Source organism: Rhinolophus sinicus, chromosome 17, assembly GCF_057876585.1.
Source record: "Rhinolophus sinicus isolate RSI-liver-muscle chromosome 17, RSI-T2T, whole genome shotgun sequence".
Taxonomy (NCBI): Eukaryota; Metazoa; Chordata; class Mammalia; order Chiroptera; family Rhinolophidae; genus Rhinolophus; species Rhinolophus sinicus.
In genome coordinates this window covers 149754114-149776169 of record NC_142517.1, presented here as the reverse complement: position 1 = coordinate 149776169, position 22056 = coordinate 149754114, and the positions used below count along the sequence as shown (strand labels likewise).

The window sequence follows — 22056 nt, the reverse complement described above, 5'->3', positions numbered from 1 at the left end:
GGTAACAGTTGTAGATTATGATCTTATTTTTGTCATGGGTACTTAGTATGTTTCTCTTAAAATAAATACATAATTGAAAATACTTAATTACTTTATGACTCTTGAACCAAAAGCCACATTTGGTGATTGCTTAACCTACTTTGGGTTTGTTGTAGGAATAAAGTGTAGTTTAAATTCTCTTGGCTGTGGTGGAATGCATTTTATCAAGGGAAAAAAGTAGGTCCAATTTCTACAGGATACCCCAAAAACTAGTCTTAGAGTTTGTCTTTGCTTAATTAATAACTCATTCTGTATATTACCTGTATGTTATGTTTGTTTAAATGTATTTGTGAAAAGTATGTCTAAGAAAAGTGGCTATAAATTTCTATGTCAGTAGTCTTTATTGTAAGCATCACTGCGGCCCCCAGCACCTTCCTGATATAATTGTTTCAGCCGGGAACTACACGGTGTAATGGTGCATGAGGCTACATTTTTACTACTTCAGGAGACCGAAAAATCTGGGTTTTACAGGATGAAGGAGTGAGAGTCATTTACGAGAGGATCCTGTTCTTTGCTGGATGTGAAATCAAATCAATCTTGAGTAAATCAGATTGGAGACAATAGAATCATAGCAGCTTGACAGATTTTTTCCAAGATAATTGACATGTGTAATTTTTAACCTGGGTAATGCAAATAGAATTTGTTGTTAAAATAATAAAATATGCGTAGGTATAAGCAAAAACAAGATTAAAATTTCTATTGATAGGATTGCCAAATTTTTGACCTGAGAGGAATTATAACACCTATTTTATATTTCAAATCAATTATTCATAACAAATTTTCCCTACTCCTTATATGTTGAAGTCCAGCTGTGGGTAAATATAGTCCTTTGAGGGAACCTGTCACTAGAACTAAGACTATGGAGAACTGATAATATAAGAAATTATAATCACTGTACTTACAGGTTTATGTTTATTTTCCATATTAGTGCCTATAAAAGAACATAAAGTTGAACACTGTTGATGTCTAAAAAAACAAATTGTGAAAGAGAATCATCATTCCTCTAATCCATTCTTATAATTTCTTTTTTTTTTCTTTTTAAGATTTTATTGGGGAAGGGGAATAGAACTTTTTATTGGGGAACAGTGTGTACTTCCAGGCCTTTTTTCCAAGTCAAGTTGTTGTCCCTTTAGTCTTAGTTGTGGAGGGTGCCATTCAGCTTCAAGTTGTTGTTCTTTCAGTCTTAGTTGTGGAGGGCGCAGCTCAGCTCCAGGTCCAGTTGCCATTGCTAGTTGCAGGGGGCGCAGCCCACCATCCCTTGTGGGAGTCGAACCTTGTGGTTGAGAGGACGCGCTCCAACCAACAGCCATCCGGGAGGCAGCTCAGCTCAAGGTGCCGTGTTCAATCTTAGTTGCACAGGGGGCAGAGCCCACCATCCCTTGTGGGACTTGAGGAATTGAACAGGCAACCTTGTGGTTGAGAGCCCACTGGCCCATGTGGGAATCGAACCGGCAGCCTTTGGGGTTAGGAGCATGGAGCCCCAACCTCCTGAGCCACCGGACCGGCCCCTTATAATTTCTTTATGATTACTGGTAGTTGATTTGAGGTGATATTACAGCATTTTTATGTGGCAATTAAAATTTCAGAAGCCTCATGATGGTTAACCTTTTTCCTCATGCCATCCCAAAGAAGTAGACCAGTTTTATTATTCTTGCTTCTGAACCTGGACAATTGGGTCATAATGTCTATATAAAGGAACTTTATTCACTTCAACTTTATTGCACTTAAAAATGTACTTGTTCCCCAAAAGTGATGAATAAAATGGTAACATGGAGGTAGATTTTAGCTCAACAGATTTTTAAAAAATTAGTCTAAATACTGTGTTTGTAGATGATCATGTCTTTATTGATTATGTTTATTTGAGTTAGAGCTGATTTTGTTAGTTTGTTTGTTTTTTGTCTTAAACATGGCCTTTGGTGTTAGACACTTGTCTGCTCCCAATCAGCTGTGGAGAGTTGCTGTAGATGCTAGTCTCTGGCCACACTGGGGCTGCATGTCTTTAACCTCTACACCCTTCACAGTGCTTTCCATCCAAAGCAATAGAAGGATGCTACATTTTTTAAGAAGTCATTTTTCTTCCCTTCTGTTAGCTATAAAAATAGGATATCTTTGTCTGTAAGTAAGAGAATAGCCAACCCAAGTCAAAGTAACAAATAATAGGTGATTTCTTATCTTACTTCACAGGAAGTACAGAGGTAGAGAAATTCAGGTACATAGGTCTGGTTTTCTGCATTCTCTTGCTCTGTCTTCTTGCAGGATAGATGATTTCCTGCCTCACAACTGCAGTAGTTCTGAACCACAACATTCAGAAGGAGAAAGGTTCCTTTTCTTCCTGTGGCTTGTCTTAAGAGCTAGGAAATCATGTCCCAGAAGACTTCTTACATTCATTGGCCAGATTTGGGTCTTTTGCCCATGCTTATACCAAACACTGGCCAAAGGAACGGGAAGCTTATGAGTGGATGTTTGTGAATGGCTTAAGATTGATCAAGATTCACTTCCAGGGCTGGCGATGGGTCTCACCTTCCCTCAAGTGGGGGCCTCTGGAGGAAGGTAGATCATGCATAAAATCAGGACTCTGGTGGATAGGAGCAGGAGTAGGGGCAGTGTCTGCTGTAAGTACCTTCTCCTTACTCTTCTTACAATGAACATAATTATTTAAAGCCAGCATATGGGGTGGTTGAGCCATTTGCATTTTACTTTTAACAGGCTTTTATCTTGATCATATTATCGCAAAACTTCCTCTCTGAATTATATGGCCTCTTAAAAATTAGTGGAAGGTGAACAATTGTCACCCCAATAAACTTTAATTAAAAAAAAAAAATAGAGGTAGATGAGTGCTGGGACAAAAGATGGTTGAAGAGTCTCGCCATCATCACAAAAATAAACATTGTACCTCCAACGATACACATTCTAAGCAAAAGAATTGAACTTTCACAAACTATTGCATTCACAAACTACTCTTTAAAATGTATAAGTAAAATCAGTGTGCTAGCTATGCAAATAGCAATTATAGCTTCCGAATTAGTCACTTAGCCTTCTCTTCTGACCAGATTCCCATCCATTAACTTTCCTTTAAGAAATTCTGGAACCGTCACTTTTAGAAGGCTGCCATATTTTCACGTTCCTGTCATCCCTCAGCACAATGTGGCTTTGGATGTTGGTACAAGTTCTGGTTTAACTCTATGGGCCACATTTTTGTCATCGTTGATGCTTCAGTTCAGTAAATTTTGAACATATTCCTGAAAGCCCACTTTTTTCTGGCTGTCAGCTCCCACCTATGTAACTAGACTGGGCAGAGCCTGGGGACCTGGAGGTAAAAACTGCTAAGTGGGAATACATCCTATGGGAAGACCATGTACATACCCAAACAAAACCCAAGGAGTAGATTCTGTTGATTAAAAATGAGTTTGAGGCCAGGGAGCTTCCTATAAACCAGGATGAAAATTAAAGATAGATTTGTATTTGGACACTGGGCCTTGGGTGTGATGGTGGGTAGTGGGAAGAGTTTTAGGAACCAGGCTGATTAGATTTGGTGTTTGGATGGGTCTGATTTGGAAACACAATGTTGAAAGTGAAGTCAAGTTATATTTTCTGCAGGGTCAGACCTACTGCAGCCAAACAAGCAGATGGTGTCAGAGATATCTTTTATCCATGTTAATCCACCAGTGGCTCACTGCAATTATACTTCTCAGTGGAGAAGTACTAGGTGTCCCCTGATAATGTTACACTTGAAGAGATACAAGTACTTCTTTAGGCTGCATTCACTATGGCCGTTTTTAAATCTCGAGGCAGTCGCCAGATGCCGATAACTGCACCGGCTAGTTTCAGGGAGCAGTAATTACCATTTTGCTGGAAAGTTCCCTTCACTCTGAGAAAATGTAAAACAACTTTCAGCCAGTTTGTAAACACAATGCTTAGTTTCATAGAATTGTTTTTATTGTTAAAGTACCTGTTCCCCGTGTGTATCTCATTTGCCATCATAGGCTGCCCCTCTCCCCAAATGTATTTTGATGTCATAGAACCAGACAGACCCCAAGGAAGTGGTTTAAGCATGACTACAAAGAAAACTGGTAGCTAAGTTAATTGTGAGTCTCAGTTTCGGATTTTTGGAATGACTCAAATAATAAAGAGACAATAAGCCTAAGTCTGGTTGAATTCTCACAGCCCTGTCATCCTCTTTTATTGGATTACCTGTTTTGTCTCATACCCTTGGAAATCATGATAAAATGTTATCAGTGGACTTCAATATTTGGGAGCAGGATGAGTGGGGATGGAGAGGTAAATATCTCATAATTCTGCAGGCTAAAATTCCCTGAAGTTTTAGGAGTGCTCAATAGACCTGAAACTATAAAATCTTCGTGTGCTATTTTAAAGATGAAAATTACAAAATAAATTTAAAAATTTGGATGGACAATAAGAATAGAAATTGCAGAGACCTGCCAAAGATCTTTTGTCTAAAGATATTTTAAAAATTGCAAAAGTTTAGGGTAATTTTAAAGTATTATTTAAATTTTTCTACAATAATCTATAAAGAAGAAAACATAGGTACCAAACTTATGGACCTCAGGTTCAAAGCGGATTTTATGCATTTGACCTCAAAAGCAAGGGAAGTAGAAGCTAAAATAAGTGAATGGGAATATATCAAACTAAAAATCTTCTGCAGAGCAAAGAGACCATCAACAAAATAAAGATATAGCCAACTGAATGGGAGAAGATATTTGCAAACAGTGCCTCAGGTAAGGGGCTAAAATATATACGGAACTCATACAACTCAACAGCAAAAAGACAAACAATCCAATTAAAAAATGGTCAGAGGACATGAACAGAAATTTTTCCCAAGAAGACAACAGATATATTTTAAAAATGCTCAACTTCACTAGCTGTTAGGGAAATGCAAATCAAAACCACAAGGAGATATCACCTCACACCTATTATAATGGCTATCATCATCAAGACCAATAATAACAAGTGTGGCAGAGGCTGTGGAGAAAAAGGAACCCTCATACACTGTTGGTGAGAATGTAGATTGGTGCAATCACTATGGAAGTCAGTGTGGAGGTTCCTCTAAAAATTAAGAATAGAATTACTGTATGACCCAGCAATCCCTCTCCTGGGTATCTACCCAAAAAATCAGAAAACATTTATCCATAAAGATATGTGTATACCCCTATGTTCATTGCAGCTTTGTTTATGGTGGCCAAGACATGGAAACAACCAAAGTGTCCTTCGATAGTTGAAGGAAGGATAGGCTAGCTAAAGATGATGTGGTGTATATATACACAATAGAATACTGCTCTGCCATAAGAAAAGATGAAATACTGCCATTTGCAACAACATGGATGGATCTTGAGATTATTATGCTAAGCAAAAAATGTCAGAAAAAGTTGAGAACCATATGACTTCACTCATATGTGACAAAACTGAAAGCAACAGAGGAATAAGACAAATAAAGGAATGAAAACTCATAGACACAGATAACGTTTAATGATTACCAGAGGGTAAGAGAGCAGGGAAGGATGGTAGAAAAGGGTAAAGAGGGTCAAATATATGGTCACGGAAGGAGAATTGACTGGGTGGTGAGCACACAATGTGATACATAGATGATATAGAACTGTACAGTTAAAACCTATGTAATTTTACTAACTACTGTCACCCCAATAAGTTTAATTTTTTAATTTAAAAATAGTCATTTTCTTCAAATTCAGAAAGTAGATAAGTGAGCAGATTATTTTTCAATATCTGTGTAATTTAGTTCATTCTGTTATAATTACTAGCAAAGCAGTTAAATTAAACAAGAACTTCAGAAAGTAAAAGCCAACCCAGTTATTTTACATAGCTAAGCTATTTTATATAGATTTTTCTGTACAATTGAAAGATGGAAGGATTTTCCGTCAAAATGGCAGAGTAAATTCTATGCTCGCCTCCTGTCATGATTGCATCAAACTTACAACTAAACTGCAGAACAACTGTCATTGAGAATTGCCTAAAATCTAGCTGAACTGAAGTCCTACAACTAAGGACAAACAAAAGAAGCCACCTTGAGACTGGTAGGAAGGGAAAAGATGCAGAACGGCCTGGTCCCACACCTGTGTGTGACCATTAAAAATCGGGAGGGTTACCTTGGCTGTGGAGGTCTCCCCTGGAGAAGTGAGGGGTCTCAGACCCACACCAGACTCCCCAGCCCAGGGTTCCGATGACAGGGAGAAAAGTCCCCAAAATTTCAGTCTGTGAAAACCAGCAGAGATGGTGGCTGAGTGACAAGAGGATAGCTGGAGTCTCAAGCACTCCTCTTAAAGGGACCATGCACGGACTTACTGACTCCCTTGCTCTGAGCTCCAGCCCTGGGGCAACAGCTCAAAAGGATCCAGGGACATACAGGGAGGAATTGAATTATCTGACGTCAAGGGTGAGGGCTGGAGGTTCCATTTTCTCCTGGATGAAGGAGCTGGCAAAAGCCATTGTTTCTTTGTTGAGCTTTCCCCAATCCCCTCATGCCGACTCAGACAGCCGCCATATGTGAGTTTCCATTAATCTAGCTAACAATATTCATTCACTCTGCCCTGGTGATTGCCTGAGACCCCACCCCACCCAACTTGCAGACCCACCCAAACTGCTTCCAGTGGCTTACCCATACAAAGGACCTGTCTTGGCTTATGCTCCAGACTTTCCTAAAACTTCCCAACGGTTCACAAAACCCAAATAAGCACCATCTGGCTTTGGCATGACCATACCTCTGATTGAGCATCCCAAAGCCCAGCACTAGTGATAGTCGGCCTTGGTTTATGGCTTGGCCTCTCTCAGGCATCTCCAAGTCCAGTGCAAGCAGTGGCCATCTGCGGATTGCTTTGTAGCTCATGCCACGGTATAGGCTGTGGCTGAACTTGGCCGGCAATGGGGCCCCTCCCAGGAAGCCTCAGTGGACAGTTTCAGAACAAGCCAAAGTATCACCTGGACACCTTCAAGGTGGACATACCCAAAAGTCAAATTGGATATGCACCAGAGCCCTGATCAAGTAAATTCTGTTCTTAAGGGTCAGCCCCTGCAGCACAGCTCCTCCACTGTAGTCATGGCCAGTCCTCACAACCCATCAGCCCGAGGCTCAATGGATAAAGAAAACAAGACTCTTACATATGCTACCTACAAGAGACTCACTTCAGATACAAAGACACATACTGACTGAAAGTAAAGGGATGGAAAAGGATATTTTATGAAAATGGATCCAACAGCAAAAATCAGGAGTAGCAATACTTATACTAAACAAAATAGACTTTAAACAAAGACTATAACAAGAGACAAAGAAGGACCCAGTAATCCTACTTCTGGATATTTATCCAAAGAAACCCAAAACACTACTTCAAGGGGATGTGTGCATCCACATGTTCATTGCAGCATTGTCTACAATAGACAAGATGTGGAGGCAGACTGGGCATCTGTCGATGGATGAATGGATAAAGAGGAGGTGGTACATATATACAATGGAATATTGCTCGGTCATGGAAGGGAATGTGTTCTTGCCATCTGCAGTGGTGTGGGTAGACCTGGAGGGCATTGTGCTGAGGGGAGTATGTCAGAGAAAGACAAATGCAATATAATTTTGCTCATATGTGGAATTTAAACAACAAAAATGAACAAAACAGAAAAGAAAATGCATATATACAGAGAACATTTTGAGGGTTGCCAAATTGGATGTGGGTGAAAAAATGAAGAGATTAAGAAGTACAAATTGGTTGTTACACAGTAGTCATGAGGATATAGGGTATAGCATAAGGAATATAGTGAATAGTATTGTAATAACTATGTATGGTGTCAGATGGGTACTAGATTTATCAGGGTGATAGATGAGAGAGGGTTGTGGGACAGGGTGAAAAGGGTTAAGGGATTAAGAAGTACCAATTGGTAGTTATAAAAGTCACGAGGATATAAAATAAAGTATAGGGAATATAGTCAATGATATAGTAATAACTGTATAGTGCTAGGTGGGTACTAGACTGGTTAGGAGGATCACTTCTTAATTTTTGTAAATGTCTAACCACTATGCAGTACACCTGAAATTAATTTAAAATAATATTGAATGTCAACTGTAATTGACAAATTTTTAAAGGGGAGAAAGAAGGTAGAGGGGAATAAGAGGTCCAAATTTCCAGCTATAAAACAAATAAGTCATGGGGATGTAATGCACAGCATAGGGAATATAGTCAATAACATTTTGATAGCATGGTACGGTGTCAGATGGTTGCTGGACTTATCACAGTGATCACTTCTTTAGGTATATAAATGTTGAATAACTATGGCTTACACCTAAAACTAATATACTATTGTATGTGAACTAGATTTTAATAAAAATTAAAAAAAAAAAAGACGAACATTTGATGAGGAAAAATAAATGTCCAGATTTGAAGTTAGAAATGCAAATACATTAAATTTTATTTTATTTTAGAAGCTAAGTAGGAAATGACTACTTTTTTTATTGTGAAGAAGGTTTTATGTTTGAATATTCCTCTTAGAGGTTTACCATCTTGGAGACTCAATGTGTATATATTTATATGTCATGGTGGGAGTTTTCTGCCTCACAGACAGCATCCTAATGGAGATGTATGACTGTGCCATCATTATTGCTGATGTGAATATTTGCCTCAGGATTTAAGCCTGAGGCTGTGGGAAGTGTTTGCTATAAATACTCTAAAAATAATAATATTGTGAGTATTTGTAAATGATTTCTTTTAAGATGTTTATTATTTTTATTCTACATATAGTAGAAAAATGACTTACAATTGGTGTAATTGTGGTAATTGGAGCAAGCTGTTGAGATGTGAGTTTTCTAAAATCAATAAGAAGAGCAAGCTGGATATGATCATTGTTCATGACATACTTGGTTTGAAATATTTGGGTTTAATGTTACATTACCATTTCATATATTTAAGTGGTTTTAATGTTGTCACTAAAATGGCATCTAATTAATACATTCATGCAATGTATAAAAACAGAGTCTCACAAATTCTCCCACTGCTATGTTTATTTATAGTAACGTACACTTGCTTAATGTGTGCTTTTATTTGAAAAGCATTTTTGTAAATGTTTGCTATTTGCACTTTCTCTTTGAGGATAATCTTACACCACCATTCAATATAAGAAATCATCAAAGCAATTAACTTGGAAGGTCTTCTCCATTTACTAAAGGATTTAAACTATTTTTGAAAATTATGGGTAAGATTGCCTGTAGATTATCTTACGTCCGGTTTGGTAGAAGCAAAGCTGAGACAGGAACTGTAAGAACAAGTGATTTGTTGGGCAATGCTCTCAGGGGAAGGGTGGTAATAGAATCAGGATAGAGGAGGGGAACAAGTCTATGCAAGGAGGACATCTCAGTGACACTCTGGAGCATAAATGGTATCACAAAGTTGGCCCCATCTTGAGGCGATTGGGCTGGCCTTCTGTACCCCCACATCAGCCAAACTTTGGTTGTGATTGGCCCTCTGAAGCTGGTGGTAAAGTAGCCTCCTGCCAGAGGCAGTTCCCAACTGGCTCAGGTCAATTTTCCAGACAAGGGAGATACATCTCTGAATTATCAGCATGTTGGTGATGGGAATTCTAGCTAATAAAGGTGATCTGTCATGGCCTCAACAGCATCCATTACATAATTAAACATCAATTTAGAAGAACATAAAACTTATCGGACCTAGATTCTGTCACTTCCTCTTCCCCAGCACATACTCCTCCCCCACACACACATATACATACATTTGTAATCAAATAAACGTGGAAATTCAAACTATGTTCAAATCCCTTTGATTATTGAAACAGTTTAAGAGCATTAATGGGGACATGGATTTTCGGTCTATTCTTTTTTTGTTGTTGCTTGCGGTGTAGTAATAGAGAATTTATGTGGACAACTGCTATTGAAATGTATTTATGTCATCATGAATGAGAGTGAGTTCTTTGAGAGAGGACCTGAGATATTGTTCGTGAAGACTTGAGGGTATTTTAAATGCCAAGTGCATTCAGTCAAGCCTTTCTCCAGGCTTAATACCCCTATTTGAAATGCTTTATGTGCAAAAGCCTCTGACTGTCTATACATGCCTAACTGATTCAGTTGGAACAAAGCACTCAAGGTGTTTAGTGAATGAACTCATCTCAAATTCTTTCTCTGCAATAGTCATACTGAAGAACTGTAGAGTATGCTTTCTCCTGGTAGAATACCTCCAACCCCCTTTTTCTTCTCATTATAGAGCTGTTAGAGAGGATTATCATCTTTGAAAAAGAATTTTTTTTCTTGCTACTGACCAGAATAATGAAATGCTTTACAGAAACTAGGTGAACTTGCGTAAAGACAGTGGAATTCCCATTACAATCACTTGATTTACATAGTTTCTTATTGCTTTAAGTTGTCAAATATTTTTCAAGGGCACAGAGAACTTACAAAAATGCTTTGAATTATACAGTTAACTTTAAAGTAGAAGGCCAATGATATAATGGAATCAACAATAGCAAATCCTCATCTTGATGAAGAAAATATTTGTTGCTAATAATATTCCCACTGATTGCATCTGTATTTGATTATTCCAATTTATTAAACAGGAATAATGATATGCAAATAAACTCAGATTAATAAAGATACATTAATTCAGTTTAGAGTTCAAGCTGATATTGCAACATTTTCACTCTGTGTAGAGTTTTACTAATACAGTTGACCCTTGAAACAACACGGGCTTGAACTACCTGGGTCCACTAATATGAGGATTTTTTTCAATAAATACAGTCAGTCCTTCGAATCCGTGGATTTTGCATCTGTGGATTCAATTAACCGCATACTAAAAACAGTATTTTCCCATTCCCATCTGCAGTTTCCCAACTGCCTGATCGAAAGTACTGTTTTGGATCCTGGGTTGGTTGAATCTGCCAAAGCGAAAGGCTGACTGTAGAAGTAAAAGTTGTACCCAGATTTTCAATTGTTCCAGGGTTGCAGCCCCTAAGCCTCTGTGTTATTCAAGGGTCAGTTGTACTTTACGTAGAACACAAACCACGTCAGTGCCTAAGAGTTTTCTGAAGTGAAAAAGGCATTTTGGAACATGATTGAGATGTTATTGGTTAAGGTGACTTGAAGGGATCCTATTTACAAATGATTTTGTTAGTGAGCTGAAATTTAATGCCATTAAATTTGTCTTTTCATTACCAATATCTTGAGAAGGTGAAATAAAAGATAATTTTAGACTTGCTACTAAAGTCAAACTTTAAATGAAGTACCTCCCTTAGGCCTTAGTTTCCTTTGTGTAATTGTTCATTTAACTTGTCTACGTTAGTATTTTCCTCCAGTCTAGAAATAGGAACTTTCTTGAACAAATAAAATTCCTTTTAATCTGTATGTTTAATAATTTATTCCCAATGTTTTTTATATATCATTTATTGCTCATGATTTTAAAATATTACAGGCAAGATAGAATAAATATTTAAAAAATATTATATCTCATTGTCAAACTTCTTCAAATTATGCCTGTAACTCATAACAAGACCAAATAAAGAATTGAAAGAACTGATTGTATTAGAACTTAAAACCTTTTCTGTAGCAGAAATTTAATTTGGCTAATGTATTTTTTAAAAAAATGAACAGATTTCATTTTATGTAATCATTATCATTTGCTAATAGCTTGAACAGTTTGAGGTCCCTCAAACTCTGGGATTGGTTAACAATACATTGTGACATTTTTGTTGCTTCCAGAAACTTCCAATTGAGTGAAAATGACCACTGGATTTACCAGGCTGTTTTGGATCAGTATCCTAGAGACCTCTGCGGCAGAAGGACTCTGTATCTGGACATGTTACAAAGATATTTTCCTCACAAATCTAGGCATGATTTGGTGAGTGCTAGACCCTATATACTGGCAAGTTAAATTGTTTTAGTGGTCAATAATTATTCATATATATATATAAATATATATATATGTCTATATAGTTCTAAAAAATATTATTTCGTGTACTCTAGAAAATAATAGGGTTATAAGTCTGTCATTTTTAAAGTCTGTACGGTCCATAAAAGGGTGGAGGACCCCTCTGGCAACATTTACTCCCAATGTGTTTACTTGCCCGTGAGATCTTCACTGTGGCTCCCTGGGTTGCTCTGCTAGTGTTTCACCTCCAGGCGTCTATACATTTACCCCACACACACCCTGGGTATTGCCTGAAGGTGGAGTGCCTGCTCCTCCATCCAGACAGCTGCTACACCTCAGTCCTTCTGGTCAAGCCAACACGTGCCTCGGGGCTGGGGCCTACCTATACCATCCCCACCACGACAACTCCACTCGATCCCTCTAGATGGATCTGAAACTCAAGGGCCTCAAAGTCAGAACTCAGTCAATAATTACTTGTTTTAATTCTGACCTTTATAGCAGAGACCTGTTATGCCAAAAACATGTTATATAATAAATAATTCACTCTACAATTTTTAAAAGTCTTAATTTATTACATTAAATCCTTCTTTTTATTCCCTGTTGAATCTATTTGCTTCTGTGACCAGCTGTCATTTTTAACTTTGTAGACTTTTGTATTTGCCTATTATTTACATAGTAAAGATTTTTACATTTACTTCTTACTTTGAGTTGATTAGTGTGCATTTTCTGCATGGTGTATGCTTCTTTTCTTAACGTTTGACAGGTTTTAAGTATGTTTTTGGCTTTTGGGAACAAAGCTAAAAAGTTTACAGAACAGATTTTAGTAGCTGATGTTTGGTTTAAATGAAGCATGTTTCATCTTGTACCTCATTAACTATACCTAAATTATTATTTGGAGTAGGACCAACCTTATACCCCTTGCCAGCTTGTTTTCTCACATGACTTAAAGGCTAAATAAGGCATCAAATTTGGAGACGTGGTCTATACTGGCAAAATAAAGAATTATTTAGGTCAGTGACTCTCAATTTCAAAAGACTCACCTTCATATAATGAGCATTTCAGAATCACCTACACAGATTTTTCCTGCTCCTCAGGTTATCTCCAATCCTGTTCTTCCCCTTAATGCTGAGCTCTCCCCTAGCTGGGATTCACTGCCAACAGGAACCACTGGTACCGATGTGAGACTGTCATATTCCTCAGGAGTGTGGGATGGGAAGGGTGAACGTCATTGCTGTAATTACTTCAAGTCTAGACATCCTACAATCTGAATGTTTCCGTCATCAAGAGCAAACTGAGTTTTCAGGATTATTGTAACAATTTTTACTATTTATTTGCATGTGTCTAACTGAAGCACTTGAACTAATTGTTAATATACCAGAACTAATTTAAAGATGGACTATATTTGAAATTAGATATAGGGAAATAGTGCTTTCTGCCCGTAGATTCATTGCCCTGCAGAAGTGGAAGTTGTCTGAGGGCCAGCTGGTCTGATTCTATCTTCCATAAGGAAACTAGGGACTTAGAAACATTACATGACTGATCCTCAGGCACCACTTAGCCGCCGGCTCAGAACTCTGGGACTGGTGCCTGGTCCTGTCTGCTGCATTTACTAGTAAGGTATTTGTCCCGTTTTTCAAAATCATTAGTTATATTTCATTTTATTCACTTTTGGAACTGTGACGTAGAGCAGGGGATCACTTTCATAATAAGTGTAAGAAGAGCTGTAATAACCATCTGTTCTTTTTTTAGGTCGAGCATGAGAAGTATTGTGACCAATATCGCTTCGCTAAGGAGCAGCGAAGGATCCTGATATCAAATTGGAATAAGAATAGGAGAGATTTTATACAGAAGGCTGTGCTGACACTCGCCGAAGCCTGTGCAACTCATGAAATGGAGAGCACATTGGCTAAGGACAGGAAAAAGCAACAGGAATTGTGTGCTGATCTGAAAGCCAAGGTGAGACGCTTTGCAGAAGATGTTTCAGTATTTGTCTGGGTATTCATTTAAGAACTCACTTTTCCCTTTTGTTCACCCTCAACCTAAAGTTCAGTTTCTCTAAAAAGCCTATTTTGAATAAAATTTGTTAGTTTGAACCATAAGAAATTACAATTCCTTTAGTCAAAATAATCAACAATTTCATATGGTTCAACCTGAAGTTACTATAACAGAAGGTTAATACTGAAGTCTTGATTGAGAGCTAGCCAACACCAACCATAAATGCTACACAACAGAGTAAGGTGCTAGATAAAATGCAGAGTGTAATCATAAAGTAAATGTCTGATGTTGGTTCATGTCCTTCCCATGAAAGATGTAAAAAAAAAAAAAAAGGTCAAGTTATGAAGAGGAGAAAGGATCTGCGAAGAGTTATGTTGGGAGAGTTTAATAGGTGGTGTGTGAGTCCTCAATAAAGTCAAAGAGGGAGGAGATGGGGTTTTCCTCCTGTTCAGACCTAGTGAGGAGCCTCCAGGATGGCTTGGAGAAGTCAGTGGGTAACCCCTGTAGTCAGAGGCTTGAGGACTGGTGTCTAACGCTCACAGGGAAATACAGAGGGGCTGCCTAGGGTAGAACTATAAAAAGTGGTGGCTGTGTTGGGAGTAGCTGCATTCCCCAGAATGGTCACGGCTGCATGCGTTCTGGAGGCCCCAGTGGATGGGGCCTCCCTGGGAGTGTTGGCAGGGCCATTAAAAACAAATTGTCTTGAGGTATAACATGTATACAGTAAAGTGCACAAATCTTGATTTTTTTTTTTTTTTTTTGATAAATGACATGGTAGGAAGATGATGGAACAACAAGAATTTTATTCTCTTGGTAGAAAAAAATAACCCAGTAAGCATTACACTATAGCAATTAATAGCACATAAAAACAAATGTTTCTGTTTTAACACATTAGAGGAAATATGCCTGCTCTGAATATTTTTTAAACAAAAAGATATTTCTTTTGACATTGCATAACTGTGGGACTTGAAAGAAAAAAGCTGCATGAAGTCTGATCGACTGTGGGCCAGAGAGCTAATGTGTATTTCTTCTCCGTCTGCAGCTGATAAGAAACACACAGGAGTCAGGGCCATGACAAGTCCTTACATACTCCTGGTGTGTTTATATTCATTTTGCACACATTGTCATTAGCCTTTGAGCTCTGCTGTAGGTGATATTCTCTTTCTGTTTAATGCATTGAGGTAAACATACGTGCAGTAAAGTGCATAGAACATAAGTGTGCTATTGACTGAAGTTTTACAAATATATATTATCCTCTTTTGTGAAATGTCCGCTCAAGTCTTTTGCCCATTTTTCTATTGGGTTGTCTATTTTATTTTATTTTTATTCGTTTGTATGTTCTTTATATATGCTATACACAAGGTCTATTTCTTTTTATTTTCTCTCAATCTGTGAGTTGTCTCTTTACTCTCTTAATGGTATCTTCTGATGAACAAAACATCTTAATTTTAAGGAAATTCTGTGTTTTTTTAAATTTTCAAATGTCTTTGAGATGTGTTATATACAATAAAGTCACTCTTTTAAATGTATAGTTCTGTGAGTTGTGACAAATGCATGACATGTCACCACCACCACAGTCAAGATGTAGAACCGTCCATCCCCCTTCAGAAGTCTTTCATGCCTCTTTGTCAGCCCTTCATCTCCCTCCAGCCTTTGGCAGCTACTGATCTCTGTCCCTAGAGTTTTGCCTATCGTAGAATGTCATATAAATGTAGCCATACAGTATGTGGCCCTTTGAGTCTGGCTTTTTTCACTTAGCATAACGCATTTGCGATCTAGCCATGTTATTGTATGTGTTAATAGTTGGTTCTTTTTTTATTTTAAGTAGTATTCCATGATATGGTTTATCACCGTTTATGCACTCACCAGTTGTTTTCAGCTTTGGGCGGTGAGTGTTACGTTATGATGGGAGTTGGCTTTAGCCTGTGCCTCAGAGAGAGACGTGCCGGTCTGTTTCTCCCCCTGCAGTAGATTCTCAATAGGCACTTGCCAGCCTGGTAGGGAAGGAGGCATTCTGGTTTCCTGGTTCAGCCTCAGTCTCAGGCAGCACCTATGTCCCTGGATCTTGGGACTAGAACATACTCAGTGAGCCTCCCCTCCTCCCCATGGCAGACTGACTGCCTCATGTCTTGGTGGTTCTGTACCGAAGAGAGCTTCCTGTGCCTCCCCCGTGAGAGGAGGGTTTCTTTGTTCCCTTTCGCCAGCTGTAATGGGGCTCCACTTGAACCCTGCTGGGTTTGCTGCTCTTCATCTCTCTCTGTGACCAGTGGCTTTTGTTCCTCCCTCACAGACCTGCACCACCCGAGGAGGCTTCCTCTGCTCCCCTACTCTGACCCTGACCTTTGTGTGAGCATTCTGTGCAGTGTGTGGAGAAAAGCCTGGAAGGGGGTGTCTGTAGCCTCCATGGGTTCTATACACTCATGCTCAGCCACAGCAGCAAATTGTTAAAATTTAACTATCAGTTCATTGCACAGTTTTAGCTGCAATCTTCTTACTCACTTCTATGGTGGCTTGTCTTTCCCGGGCGCTCTGCCTCAGGTGAGCCAGTTCTCACATTGCCTCTCTAGTTTGGAGCCATCTGTTTTTCTTTAAATCCCAGGCTACTTTATTGCCCTGTGACCTCTGCTCTCTGATGGGTTCAAGAAAAGTTTTGATGTTGTCGGCTACGCAGCTTTTTCTTGTGGTTAATATGGGAGCAACATTCTCTTCAGCTTTCGATATCCTAAATAGAAGCCAGAAGGTCCTAATGAAATATTATCTATCCATCTTTTATGTGCCCTATGTAAGAAATCATTGACTAGTGGCATGGGGTCATTTTCAAAGGCATCCTGCCTCAGATTTTTCTGTCCAACAGGGCTCCTGCCAGAGCTGAGGGGACCCCCAAAACAGTGGGGTGGAACAACAATAAATGGGAACCTGATAGGTGAGGAGAACTAGTCAGAGGAAAATGTGTACGGGCCACATCAAGGGAATTTTTCCACAGACAGCTCAGCTAACAATGACGGCAACAAAACTGGTAGGAGGGCAGGTCAGCGTGAACAACCTGCCAGGTTTACTTGGGACAGCAGCCATCAGTCACCAGTGTAACGAGAACTCTGCTGTCCTCTCCTGTACCTCTCCTCCCCTCTTCCCTCCCACCTGGGGACTCTGATGGTCTAAGCATCTACGGGATGAAAGGGGATGTCATCTTGTAAATAAAGAGGGAAGAGTTGATTAATCTTGGACTGGACAATTTAATTTTGAATCAAGACTATTTTTTTACTTCAAGTGACTGTGGGACGTCCTATAACCCAAGAGTGAGCCAGAAGCTCTGCTTAATTTTCACCTAGTGACAGGAGAAACATCTGAGTGGTGGACAGAAATAATGCTGTGTTTTGGTTATTTCCCACATACCATGCTGCTCAATGTATCAAGAGTAATAGATAGAGGGCCCCCTCCATCTCAGGCCTTCTACTAGATGCTTTCTAGGCATTTTCTTGTATTACCAGCAGTGATAAATCTAAGATGTGCAGGGGTTGCTGCAGAGTGCACACGCACTGAAATTAGGGGCTTTGTTCTTCAAGGCAATACCACATGGAGTATTCTCAGAGACTCATGGCCACAGGATGGTGACTAAACATCTCTGAACTTCCCAAGGGGTAAATGTGGGCAGAGAATGCAGAAATTGGAACGTAAAGTAAATCTGGTAAAATGGATTCTATTTCGCATAGAGATGGTGTTATCGTTGGGCTTTGTGTTCCTGATCAAGGACTGAGGCTCAAGAAATTATAGCCTGGACTGAAAATATATCATAGTAGAAAAGGGGTAACTCTATCAATTCCATAGTAATTTAAAATATTAAATTATGCTTCTGGTGTTTTTTTTTTTAAGCTGGAAGGAAACTTAGGGATTTATCCCTGTCCTTCACGTTACAAGTCTGAAAGCTGGAGTCCTGAAAGATACAGTGATGTGTCTAAGGTTCATGCCAGCTCATTTGACTTGAAATTCAATATTGTCTCGGCCTCACACAGCTTTGCATACAAGAATCTTACAGAATAATAGAAGATATTTATTATACTGCGGGTTGCAATGTGCTATAAAACAGACCCACAGAATGTGAAAAATACAACTTCATTGCATCACAAATTTGACCTTTCTAAAACTAGGATGCTAGCAGTAATAAACATTAATTAAACATTTACCCATAATTTTGTTCTCAGTCTTGGAATTTCAAAGGGCTTTTTGGGAAATGATTTAGATGGCTCGTGTCTTTTAATAATAGTGTTAAAGGAATTTTGAAATAATGAGTTTTCTCTTTTTTTCTCTCTCTCTGTTTTGTTTTGGTTTTCTGTCAGTTACAGTTGCTGTAACAAGTAGAGGCTTTTAGACCTTTAGAGGCTTTTAGAGGCGTGAAAGTGGGGAAGTAGAACACTCATTCTTTTGCTCCCACAAAACCTCTCTTTAATCCCCTTAGTTTTCCTGGACTGCTAGCCCCGCCCCACTATCCAGCCTACAGCATTCTGTTAGCTATGCACTTGATTCCTGAGCACCGCTGTTTGTCTACGACATGGCTGGGGAAACTCATTCCCAGATCAGTGTCACATCTCTGCGTCCATGATGGAAAGTGCTGCTAAGAAAAAGTCACCTTCATCTGGACCATCAGTGCCACATGTGAGGCCTTAGTCCTGTCCTTTGTCTGCCAAATCTCCCCATTCCACTTTGGACTGTTTCAAAGGGTCACCAGTCCTTACGAGACCCTTACCTAACGCCATACACCCTCCCCACCAAACTCCCAGGAGACAACCCACAACTACTTTATCAGTAAAATGAAGTCATGGAGGTGTGAAATCGACTCCTAATTCCTGTCTCCCTCACCCGATGTCTCTCCGTCTCCTGCTAGGTGCCCCCCCCCCCCCCCCCCCGCCCTATGCAGGATGTGATGCCTTCCGCATGTTCATGTCCAGTCCTTTCCCCTAATGTTTGGAACTTTGGCCCATATGACCACTTTAGAAACTTGGTTCTGTGTATTATCCCCTTTCCTTGTTTGTTTGTTTGTTTGTTTGTTTTTCCCTCTCTTACTCTGTGCGGTATTTCTCTCAGCCTGTAAATATAGTTAAGTCTTTCTTATTCAAATCAATTCTTCTCTTGACTCTGAGTCATCCTCTAGCTCCTGGGCAGTCCCTAATCTCTACCCTTTTGCTTGAAAGCAACCCTTTGAAAGAATAATCTCTATTATTTTCTCCAGGAATTCTGACCCCTTCAACTCTACCCAACTCCTCTCCTCTTCTAAGGTCACCATATTACTTAACTCAGTCTTCCATCCTGACCTGAGTGGACCTCTCTGCTTCGTTTCTAACTTTTGACTACTCACTCGTTAACATTCTTCACTCCTTCAGCTTCTAAAGAATTATTCACTTTACCATATCTTAAAGAGATTCTTAATCTGCCTGTGTATTTGTCATTCCCCACTGCTAAAATGCTGGTGTCCTCCAGGTTTTGTGTCCTTGCACTTCGCTCTTCTTTCTCTACTTCATTGGCTCCCAAACCCCACTTGTGATTTTACCTACTTTTGTATGCTGATTGCTCTAAACTCTTTTCCCATCTCTGAACAGCACTCTCATTTATCCAGCTACATACTGGTTTTATCAACTTAGAAATCTGCAAACGCCTCAAACTCAGTGTCCAAAATAGAAATCTTTGTCTTCCCCTTGTAGACTTGTACTTCTTTCTTGAAACATGGCTTCGTCTTCACCCTTACTGTCACAGCCAACTTCCGAAAATTAAGCAACTTTGGAAAATTTTGTCTCGTAACTTCTTCTTTTCTATCACTGGGCCCTGACCATTGTTCCTGAACTTCTGTAGCAGCCCTCTAATGCTTCATATTTTGGCCTTCTGAAATCTTTCTCTTCAACTGCAGTCAGTATACGCTTATCTACAACGCAATTCAGGTTATGCCGTCATTTGATAACAGCACCTCGGTGGCACCCTTGCTTACAATAATGGCCACACTTCCTGGCATGGCTTTTCAGGTGCCCAGTAGCATGGACTCCAGCTCCCTTCCCAGCCTCCTTTCTTGACATCCTCCACCTCATACTTTACAATTTAGAAATACCAAACTCCTTACCATCTACCCTCCCTTTCCTTCTTCCACTGCACTGTACGACGTCTTGTTTCCTGACTCCGAGCCTTTGCTCCTGCTACTGTTGGCTTTGTCTGGAATGCCTCTCCTCCCTCCTTGGTCTGGCTAAAGCTCACTCATCATCAAGATTCGGCTCAAATGTCTGCAACAGGAAGCCTTCCTTGAGTTCTTGGCTATATTCTGTGCGCTCTTGGTTCTCCCTAACCCCTATACATAACCCTGACTTGCCACACTGAAATATCTGTGTCCCTTGCACAACTGCAAACAGGAACCTTGTCTTACTCATCTTGGTATAACATACACCCCCTCCAGCTCTATGCCTTCACCCTCTCCCCGATGTAACAAATGTTTTAGTGTTTGGAACACAGTAGGTGCTCAACTTTTGTTGTGAACTTTCTAAAATCCTATACGTCTTAGGCATTCCCTTCTTTTCCACAATACCTCCTGCTGTTATACTATTTTCACTACTTTTTTTCTACCTTGTTTACGAGGAAGCTTGCTGTAGAAACAAGTATGTGAATGTGCAAAGTCATTAAGGAGTAAAGTACAAGTCTTAATTGTCAACATTGAATATGCTGAGATGTCAATTGTGGTTTTAAAAATAAAGCCTGGTAACCTATAAAACTGAGGTATATTTCAGTCATGAACAAAGTTAGCAGGCACTTACTTTTCTTCTCCATTTGATTTTGCTTTTGTGTTCCTTATTCCCGTCTGTAGCTAATTGTGGGTCCTAATCAAGAAGCCACAGTAGTTAGGAAAATTAGATAATGATGGGTAGAAGGTACTTTTCTGAATAAATATCATTTGAACACCCTTTCCACGTTTTGATATAATAGTTTCTCTTGGGATCAACTCCTTCCATACTCTCCATTCTCCACAGATTTCAGTCTCTTTGGCTGTTGGAGAACAGATTTAGATTTAGGTTTCTCAGATCAGATGGTGAATTGTACTTTAAATCAAAATAGAGAGCTTTTTGAGTTCCGATCTGAGTGATAATGCATAACTGATATCACAATGGGCAACTATAAAAACTGAACAAAATATTAAAAAGAAAACTGTTTGTAGGCATTGGACAACCAGTGCATGGATAATATCCTCGAAATAAGAAAAGCTTTGAAGGTTTTCGATAGGGCGTAGAGATCCATTTTGCTGGTGTGGTCATGAGCAAAACAGCATATTCTGGGATCAGGGGTGATGGCAGTGATTTTCTAATTGCGCCAGAAGCAGTATGCCTTTTACCAGACCACCTCTGTGATATGTGGTTCTGGATGTTATTCCTGGAAGCTGGGGCTAGAACTAACTTCTCTGTCCCTTCCAAAGACTTTGTGAACTTTCTGAAATCTTATCATTAATACTTTTCTTCTTAAACAAATGAGGATGGATTCTGTTGTATGCAACTAATAACTCTGACAAAGATGATGTCTTGGGCCTACTATGCTATTCTAACACGCCTGCTTGCTGACTTCAGATTCAATGAGTAGGATTCGGAAGCAGGAAAAACCCATCACTTACCTGGTTTAAGCTGGAATCGATCCAATGGGCACACAGGACCCTCTGTAGGAGCACCTTCAAGGGAGAAGTGACCATTAAACGTACCCATCCATCACATGGCCTAAGTGACTAGATGCAGGGGAAAGGACACTTTTACCGCATGATAACAATCTATCCATGTCCATAGCTGTAATTTACTTCTGTTTATATTCCTGGCATCATCCCAGGGGTTTTTTCCTTGTTAATGGGAGATATGGCAAGTTTCTTCTTCAGCATTAACGATCCTCACATTCCATGCCTTCTTGATCAAAACAGTAAAAAACAACATAATTGAAAAATCTTGGATGTCTAATTTACCACAGGAATTGGCAAAGATTCAGTAGTTTCTGGCAACTTAGGGCATTTGTTCATGAATATCTTGCTGTAGTCAATTATGTCGTCCATCACCACAATGATCAGTGTTATCGATGAGTCCCAGGCATTACTGGCTTCCCTAAGGCCTCTGCAGTTGGGGACATTCACAGAGAAGTT

The 22056-nt window shown here is 39.4% G+C and overlaps 1 protein-coding gene across 9 annotated transcripts in view; it reads left to right on the top strand.

The window, feature by feature from the left end:
- Positions 1–22056, top strand: part of CCDC148 (coiled-coil domain containing 148) — a 259617-nt gene that overhangs the window by 90447 nt on the left and 147114 nt on the right. For all 9 annotated transcript variants that reach the window (XM_088794553.1, XM_019727195.3, XM_074336739.2 and 6 more), the window contains 2 exons: positions 11753–11891; positions 13671–13877. In XM_088794553.1, the coding sequence (XP_088650679.1) occupies positions 11753–11891; positions 13671–13877 (346 nt within the window). The remainder of the gene's footprint in view (positions 1–11752; positions 11892–13670; positions 13878–22056) is intronic.